Source organism: Hylobates moloch, unplaced genomic scaffold (assembly GCF_009828535.3).
Source record: "Hylobates moloch isolate HMO894 unplaced genomic scaffold, HMol_V3 SCAFFOLD_12, whole genome shotgun sequence".
NCBI classification, from domain to species: Eukaryota; Metazoa; Chordata; class Mammalia; order Primates; family Hylobatidae; genus Hylobates; species Hylobates moloch.
In genome coordinates, this window is record NW_026652287.1 from 34,534,031 (window position 1) to 34,543,448 (window position 9,418).

A 9,418-nucleotide genomic window follows, 5' to 3' on the forward strand; every position below is an offset into this window, starting at 1 on the left:
GCTCTCTCACCCTCCTGCTGCCCCACCATCCCTACTCGAAACCACTCACCTCCCTCTTATCCTCTCCACACACTGTCCATCCTCCCTGGCAAACTCCTATTCATCTGCAGGAACCTGCTAAGACTGCCCCTCCTCCTGGAACCCTTTCCCACACCTGAGACTCCATCCAGCCCCTCAACCTCCTCCAGGGGAGCACACGTGACACCAGATGGAGTTTCCTGTTGCCCCGCTGGCCTATTTCACCAGATCGTGAGTTCACAGAGGAGCAGCGACTGAGGCTCTGTGTTCATTCATTCATCAGATATTTATCGATTCCCATGGCACAGCAAACAAGACCGTGCCAAGCAGGTGGTGGAGTGGTGATCCGGATACCCTGGGAACCTAGAATGTGGTGGGAAGAGGACCCAGCGACCCGGCCATGGCACAGCAGGCGCTGAGGGCCGGGCTGGGGACGGCAAGTCCTTGGGAGACACGGGCGGTGAACTGGGCCTCATCAGCTGCATCTCCAGCTGTGTCCCTACCTTCGAGCTGGAGGCCTTGGGGAGTCTTCTAGGCATTCTGTGCCCTGGCTCAGGCTCTACATAAACACAAGAACCCCCTCTTTATTTATTTGTTTGTTTGTTTGTTTGTTTTGCAATGGAGTCTCACTCTGTCACCCAGGCTGGAGTGCAGTGGCACAATCGCAGCTCACTGCAACCTCTGCCTCCCAGGTTCAAGCGATTCTCCTGCCTCAGCCTCCTGAGTAGCTGGGGCTACAGGCACCCACCACCATGCCCGGCTCAGTTTTTTTGTATTTTTAGTAGAGACTGGGTTTCACCATGTTGACCAGGCTGGTCTCGAACTCCTAACCTCAGGTGATCCACCCGCCTTGGCCTCCCAAAGTGCTGGGATTACAGGCGTGAGCCACCGCACCTGCCCCCCTGCCACCCTTTACAGAAAGGATTCTCTTGGATCCCAGGGATACAGTGGCATGAAGGAGCCACTCCCAGGCTCCTGGGGGTTGACCAAGGCCTTCTGCTTAAGTAGTGTTCTTTTTAGGAACAGGGAGACCTTCTGTTTACTAGGAAATTCTGTTTTATTTTTAACTTTTTCCTTTGAGATAATTACAGACTCACAGGAGGCTACACACACAGTGTAGGGAATCTCCCTCACCTACTTCTCCCCGTGGTGACACCTTGTGTAACTGTCGTTCAGAATGGAAACCAGGAAATCAACACAGAAACCAAACTATTAACGAGACTACAGATCACACTGCGCATTCATTTTTCACACGCATTTCTTTGCACGTGTGTGTGTGCATGTGGGCTTCTGTGTCTCTTTATCTCATGTGTAGAATCGTGTAATCACTGTCACATCCAGTGCAGAGCTGATTCGTCACCACAGAGCAGCTCCCTCCTGCCACCCCATCCCCGGGTCCCAAGAGAATCCTTTCTTAAAAGAGGGGATTCTTGACGGGTATGGTGGCTCGTGCCTGTAATCCTTGCACTTTGGGAGGCCAAGGAGGGTGGATCATTTGAGGTCAGGAGTTTGAGACCAGACTGGCCAACATGGTGAAACCCTGTCTTTATTAAAAATACAAAAAAATGAGTGGGGCATGGTGGTGGGTGCCTATAGCTACTCAGGAGGCTGAGGCAGGAGAATCGCTTGAACCCAGGCGGCAGAGGTTACAGTGAGCCGAGACTGAGCCACTTCACTCCAGCCTGGGCTAAAGAGCGAGACTCCGTCTCAAAAAAAAATGAAATAAAATAAAATAAATAAATAAATAAAATAAATTTAAAAACAAAGAGGGGGTTCTTGTGTTGATGCAGAGGCTGAACCACGGCAGAGGAGGCCGGGAAGGCTCCCCAAGGCCTTCAGCTCAAGGCAGGGAGGCCCATAGTTAAACAGAAACAGTTCAGGAATCACAGAAAGGCACCTGGGGAGAGATGGTGAGTGGACCCAGACACAGGTGCACAGACAGTGCGTCCCCAGGTGTAGAGACAGACCCAGGCCAAGCACCAGCTCAAAGAGCCAGCCTAGGCGGGTGCCCAGGTGGAGGGAGGCTGAGTCAGGCTGAGGCCAGGAAACAGTCGGGGTAGCCAAGGGAGGCAGGCAGCCTCCTGGGTCACCACGTGGCCCAGGTACGAGGCTGCCCAGGGCCAGAGACAGACACAAGCACTGGGGAATTTAAGGGGCTAGGGGAGGGCCTGAGGAGGGTAGGCCCTCCCCCAAAATGAGGATGGAACCCCCCCAGCTCCAGAACCCCTCTGCAGGCTGGCCAGAATCCTTCCCCGTCACATTCACTCTGTCTCCTGCTCTCTGCCGTCTCCTATTTTGAATTTCTGACCCCTTCTCTTAAGACTCTGTCCTTCTGTCTCTGAATCTCTGTCCCCTTCCCTTTCTGGGTCTCTGTCCCTCTCCCTCTGGGTCTCTGTCCCCCTCTCTGGGTCTCTGTCACTCTCTCTTTGCATCTCCAGCTCTCACTTTGTCTCTGTACCTAGCTCTTCCCCACACCTCTGCACATCCCAAGCTGGGGGATGCCAGTTCTGGCACCAACCTTCCTGCTCCCTGCTGGGGCCTCTGCTCCCCCACCTCTCAGGAGTCGAAGGTGAGAAAGCAAGGTGGGCAGCTCTGCTCCAGGTCCAGGTATCTCTTGCCCACCTCCTACCCGTCCTGCATCCCATCCCTCCTCTCCATCTCTCCCTGGCGCTGCCATCTCTCATCTCAGCCTCCATCTGCTCTGTCATTGTCCCCGTCCCCTGTAGGTGCCCATCCTTCCAGTCTCCCCTCTGCCATCGGCCTGCCTGTCCCATCCTCTTTCTCTTCCACGTCTCATGTCTGCACTGCCTTCGTCATCATCACTGTTGTTCTGTGTGTGTTTGTGTTGAGTGCTGCATGGTAGGGGCGTCCCAGCCTCTCTCCTCTCTCTCCACTGTTTTCTCTTTCTGTGTGTCTGTTTCCATTCTATCTTCACCTTCTTCCCTCCATCTTTTGCTTTTCTCTCTCCCCTTCTCCACACCCCTCTCTCCCTGCATCTCTGTGTCTCCCTTTTCCTCTGTCTTGTTTTCCTCCCACCATCTGCCTCTCCTGTTCCCTGTCACATCCAGCTTCCACCTGTTTCTCCATCTCTCTCCTCAGTTCCTTCTCTCAGGAGCACATCTTCCTCTGTGCTCGTATTCCTGGACTCCTCTCTCTCCACTGTCATATCTTCTTATTCATTTTCCCAGTCTCTCTCTCTCTCTCTCTCTCTCTCTTCCCCCCCGCACCCCGGTCACCGTGTCTCTCTCTCTCTCTCTCTCCCCCCCCGTCACCCTATCTCTCGCTCTCTCTCTCTTTCTGTCTCTCTGTGTGTGTGTGTCTCTCTGGCTCTCTCTCTGTCTCTCTCTGTCTCTCTATTTCTCCGTCTCTCTCTCCTCCCGTGACTCCCTCTCTCAGTGCCTGTCTTCCTCCCTCTCTCAGACCCTTCGTGCTCTTTCCTCTGACGCTCCTCACCCTGGTTTCCTGACTCCACCACTAGATCCACCACCTCCAGCAACTGGGATCCCTCCCCTGCCCACCTTGCCCTGGGATCCCCTCCCAGGATTCCTTCTAGATTATAGCATCTTCCCTGGGCGGGTTCTCATGAACAATTGTGGCTGCTTTTTTGGCCAGAGAGGGGAGGGAGGGGATAGGATCAGGGAGTCTTGGAATGGGAACTAGGCAATAAAAAAAAAAAAAAAAAATGTCAGAAGCAGGGCGGCGGGAGGTGGGGGCAGGGCCAGCTGTCCTGACCAGGGATAAAAGGCTTTGCCAGTGTGACTAGGAAGACAGACACCTCCCCTCCTTCCTTCATCAAGACATCAAGGAGGGACCTGTGCCCTGCTCCGCATCCTCCCACCTGCTGCCCGCAGAGCCTGCAGGCCCCGCCCTCCTGGTCTCTGGTCCCTACCTCTCTGCTCTGTCTTCATGTCGCTGAGGGTCTTGGGCTCTGGGTAAGTGGCGCCCCTGTCTCTGCCTCTCAGCCCCTGGTTCTGTTGAAGGTTCCTACTCTCTCACTTTTTCTCTGCATTTGACAGAACCTGGCCCTCAGCCCCTAAAATGTTCCTCCTGCTGACAGCACTTCAAGTCCTGGCTATAGGTAAGAGAACGGTTGGGTATGAGACAAGGGGGTCCCCTGGAGACTCTGAGAAGAGATGGGGATGGGTCCTTGGGGCCCCTGGATGCTCATGGTGACCTCATAAGAAAAAGCAGGGAGTGGTTTGGGGGTCATGATGGGGGAGCGTGATGGAGGCCTAAATTCCTAGTTGTGGAGGTGCTAGGAAATTGTGGGGCTGGGGAGAGAGGTGTTTATAAGATCTGGTGCAAAATAAATAAGGAATCGTAGAGAACTATTAGGTCCCAAGTGGGTCATAACAGAAAGATCACAGGGCTCTACTTGACTGTGTTAGGAAAGAAACAATGTGGAAAAGATGTTTTGTTGTCAGAGGGAAGGTGGAGAAGGACGATGGGGTGGCGGGATCGTGGCATGGGGTGGCGGGATCGTGGCATGGGTGTGCGAGGTGGATGGGGGCAAGTGTGGGGCAAGAGATGGCGGATCCTTGGGGTCCCACTGAGTGGGAACGTTGGGAAAGAGACAGGGAGGTCCTTGAATGTGTTGGGGAAGGACTCACTGGGGGAAAATGTGGCTTATGTCAAGAAGTGATCACAGAAATTATGGGAGCATAGAGCTGAGGGTTGTAGATGTAGCAAAGCCCTGGATAAGGTGGCCATGGCACGAAATAAGAGATGCTACGGAGGTGACTTGGGAGGTGAGTCAGAAAGCTCTCCGTGTTGGGGCAATAACGGGGTCAATATTGGACATGTCTCACCCTGGGTGGGACGGATAGAGGTGGGCGGTTTAGGGGTTAGACCAAAAGGAAGGGGATTTGTCAGTTCTGGATTCCTATAAACTTGTGGAGTGGAGAGTGTTTGCTCATCTCCTTTCCCCACCCAATCCTGTCCACTCCTAGCCATGACACGGAGCCAAGAGGACGAGAACAAGATAATTGGTGGCTATACGTGCACCCGGAGCTCCCAGCCATGGCAGGCGGCCCTGCTGGCGGGTCCCAGGCGCCGCTTCCTCTGCGGAGGCGCCCTGCTTTCAGACCAGTGGGTCATCACTGCTGCTCACTGCGGCCGCCCGTAAGTGACCCCCTCCCCTGTCCCTGTACCCAGTGAATTCCAGAGTCTAAAGCCCTAGAACTGAGCTGAGAACCTGGATCTCTGTATAGAACCCAATGTAGTGGCTGGCTCCTGGTTTGAGGTCTTGAGAAGAGCCTGGAACCAAAAATGCAGCTCGGGATGTGGACTCCTCCATAAATCTCGAACTCAGCCTAGGTTCTGAAAGCAGATGGGAAGCTTGGAACCCATAGGCCTGCTGAGAACCAAACATCTAATCCAGTGATTCATCCAGAGGCCACACATTACATCAAGACCAAGCTTAGCCCATTCCAGATTGGTGGCTGAATTCAGGACCCCGTCTACATTCAGAAACTCAGGACACTACGTAGAACTCAGAGCCCAGTTCAGGACCTACAGTCTAGCCGTAAATCCAGAACTAGAACCCTGCTCACAGCTGGAACATACAACTCTAAGAATAGAGGCAAAACCTGGAGGCTGTTTCACATCCGAGGTTTAGTTCAGAGTCTAGTCTATAGCTCCACTATGAGCAGACTTCAACCCAGTGTTTGGATCCCAGAATGTGCCGGGTGCGGTGGCTCATGCCTGTAATCCTAGCACTTTGGGAGGCCAAGGCGGGCAGATCACCTGAGGTCGGGAGTTCAAGACCAGCCTGACCAACATAGAGAAACCCTGTCTCTACTAAAAATGCAAAATTAGCCAGGCATGGTGGCACATGCCTGTAATCCCAGCTACTCGGGAGGCTGAGGCAGGAGAATCACTTGAACCTGGGAGGTGGAGGTTACAGTGAGCCGAGATCGCACCATTGCACTCCAGGCTGAGCAACAAGAGCGAAACTCCATATCAATCAATCAATCAATCAATCAATCAATCAATCCCAGAATGCAGATCCTAATCAGAAGCCCCATGTAAAACCTAGACCCCTCCTAAATTCTAGATCTGAACTTACAACACAGACCCCAGCCAAGAGGACAAAATGCCTATAAGCCATATCTATGCCATAAACAGGTCAGTCTAGAACCTAGAGATCAAAGCTCAGGCCAGAGTCTAGAATATAAAGGCCAGAATGCAAACCAGACTCTAGAATCTTGGATCCAGGCCATAACCTAGAGCTCCAACTAGAACCCAGAGCCCAACCTGAGATCAAGGGCTAGGGCCAGAGTCCAGAACCAAGAGCCCTATAATCCAATATGAAACAGACCTGTAGAGGCCGGGCGCGGTGGCTCACGCCTGTAATCCCAGCACTTTGGGAGGCCGAGGTGGGTGGATCACGAGGTCAAGAGATCGAGACCATCCTGGCTAACATGGTGAAACCCCGTCTCTACTAAAAATACAAAAAATTAGCCAGGCGTAGTGGCAGGTGCCTGTGGTCCCAGCTACTCGGGAGGCTGAGGCAGGAGAATGGCGTGAACCCGGGAGGCGGAGCTTGCAGTGAGCCGAGATGGCGCCACTGCACTCCAGCTGGGGTGACAGAGCAAGACTCCATTTCAAAAAAAAAAAAAAAAAAGAAATAAACAGACCTGTAGAATCAAGAGCTCAGACCAATGTCGAGAGCCCTGACCCCATCTGGAGCACAGAGCTCAAACTGTTGTCTAAGAACGGCTCATAAACCAGAGCTTAATAAGGAACCCAGAGTACCACCCAGAAACTGGAGCTATCCATGTGTCCAGAACCCGTAGCCCAGGTCTTAACCCATTGCTCAAAATAAAACCCTCAGCCTACCCTAAAACAGAAACCTCACCTCAGAATGCAGAAATTACGTCATAGCTGGGCACAGTGGCTCACGCCTATAATCCCATTACTTTGGGAGGCCGAGGAGGGCGGATCAGTTGAGGTCAGGAGTTAGAGACCAGTCTGGCCAATATGGTGAAACCCCGTCTCTACTAAAAAATACAAAAATTAGCCAGGTGTGGTGGCGGGCACCTGTAGTTCCAGCTACTCGGGAGGCTGAGGCGGCTGAGGCGGGAGAATCACTTGAACTGGGAGGTGGAGGTCACAATGAGCTGAGATCGTGCTGCCACACTCCAGCCTAGGTGACAGAGCAAGACTCCATCACACACACACAAAAAATATCAAGTCATAATCCAGGTTCGATCTCGAATCCTGATCTTAGCATAGAGTCAAAAGTTTAAGATGTCTAGAACCCAGAGCACGGGCTAGAAACAGAATGGAGCCTACTCCAGAATATCAGTTCTGATTTAGAGCCTAGAGTCATAACGCACTTTCCCTTAGAACTCAATGCACGGAGCCCAGCACAGACCCTGGAATGGAGCCAAGCTCTCCCAATCATCACCTGCTTCCCAAGCCAGGAGCTGCAGCTCAGCCCAAGAGCGGAAGGAGAGGCAGCTGGGGCTGGGTCGAGAGAATGCCCTGGCCATGGGGAAGGGCACAGGAGGCCAAGAATGCTCGGCCTGCAGTTAGTGAGAAGCAGGCTAGACCTCGGGGAAGACTCGTCGCCCAGCCAGGGAACCGGGCTGGAGGGTGGGGAGGAGTCTCCGGCTGCGACGCTGAGCAGCGCTTCTCTTGGGGGTCGCGGCCAGGATCCTTCAGGTCGCCCTGGGCAAGCACAACCTGAGGAGGTGGGAGGCCACCCAGCAGGTGCTGCGCGTGGTTCGCCAGGTGACGCACCCCAACTACAACTCCCGGACCCACGACAACGACCTCATGCTGCTGCGGCTACAGCAGCCCGCACGGATCGGGAGGGCAGTCAGGCCCATTGAGGTCGCCCAGGCCTGTGCCAGCCCCGGGACCTCCTGCCGAGTGTCAGGCTGGGGAACTATATCCAGCCCCATCGGTGAGGACTCCTGCGTCTTGGAAAGCAGGGGGCTGGGCCTGGGCTCCTGGGTCTCCAGGAGGTGGAGTTGGGGGACTGGGGCTCCTGGGTCTGAGGGAGTAGGGGCTGGGGGCCTGGACTCCTGGGTCTCAAGGACGAGGGGCTGGGGGCCTGGACTCCTGGGTCGGAAGGAGGAGGGACTGGGGGCCTGGACTCCTGGGTCTGAGGGAGGGGGTGCTGGGGCTGGACTCCTGGGTCGGAAGGAGGAGGGGCTGGGGGCCTGGACACTTGGGTCTTATGGGAGGGTAGACCCAGTTACAATCCTGCAGTGCCCCCCCAGCCAGGTACCCCGCCTCTCTGCAATGCGTGAACATCAACATCTCCCTGGATGAGGTGTGCCAGAAGGCCTATCCTAGAGCCATCACTCCTGGCATGGTCTGTGCAGGAGTTCCCCAGGGTGGGAAGGACTCTTGTCAGGTAAGGCCCAGGATGGGAGCTGTGGTAGGGATTATTTGGGACTGGGATTTAGGCAAACGATGTCAGGAGCATGGAAGTCTGCAGAGGTCTTCAGAAGAGAGTGAACCGCAGGCACAGAGAGACTCCGATAGCCAGGCCACCCTGCTTCCTAGCCCTGTGCCCCCTGGGTAATGGACTCAAAGCATTCATGCCTCAGTTTCCTCGTCTGTCAGGTGGGAGTAACCCTCTTAGGGTAGTTGGTGGAGTGGGATGAGGCAGGTTGGGAAAAGATCGCAGAGTGGCCTCTGCTCATATGGGTCCGGGAAAGGCTGTGCTGAGGCTTCTAGAAATCTTAATGCATCCTTGAGAGAGGCAGAGACGGGGAAATAGAAAAAGAGAGACACACAGATGTTCTACAGATGGAGCGAACAGAGAGGGGCCCGGTGAGATTCAAGGGACAGGCAGGTGTACACAGAGACAGAGCCAGACCCAGCAGAGAGGGAAGGAAGTGCCCCGACGTCCGAGGCTGAGACCTCAGAGCTGGGGCAGGACCGTGTCCCCAACTGTCCACCCCAGTGTCTCTGCCTGTCTCCCTGACTATGCTTCTTGGGTTCTCTGTGCCGTGGTGGCTCTGGCTACCTGTCCATTAGTGTCTCCATCTCTGTTCCTCCCCCTCAGGGTGACTCTGGGGGACCCCTGATGTGCAGAGGACAGCTCCAGGGCCTCGTGTCTTGGGGAATGGAGCGCTGCGCCCTGCCTGGCTACCCCGGTGTCTACACCAACCTGTGCAAGTACCGAAGCTGGATTGAGGAAACGATGCGGGACAAATGATGGTCTTCATGGTGGGATGGACCTCGTCAGCTGCCCAGGCCCTCCTGTCTCCACTCAGGACCCAGAAGTCCAGGCCCCAGTCCCTCCTCCCTCAGACCCAGGAGTCCAGGCCCAGCCCCTCCTCCCTCAGACCTAGGAGTCCAGGCCCCCAGGCCCTCCTCCCTCAGACCCAGGAGTCCAGGCCCCAGCCCCTCCTCCCTCAGACCCAGGAGTCCAGGCCCC

At 54.9% G+C, this 9,418-nt stretch overlaps 1 protein-coding gene across 1 annotated transcript; it reads left to right on the forward strand.

The window, feature by feature from the left end:
• Positions 1–3,784: 3,784 nt before the first annotated feature.
• Positions 3,785–9,320, forward strand: KLK14 (kallikrein related peptidase 14). Its single transcript, XM_032169061.2, has 6 exons — positions 3,785–3,950; positions 4,035–4,096; positions 4,968–5,139; positions 7,677–7,930; positions 8,250–8,386; positions 9,044–9,320. Exons 1-6 carry the CDS (start codon positions 3,925–3,927, stop codon positions 9,194–9,196), a joined length of 804 nt encoding a protein of 267 aa, XP_032024952.1. The 5' UTR covers positions 3,785–3,924; the 3' UTR covers positions 9,197–9,320.
• The last annotated feature ends 98 nt before the right edge of the window (positions 9,321–9,418 follow it).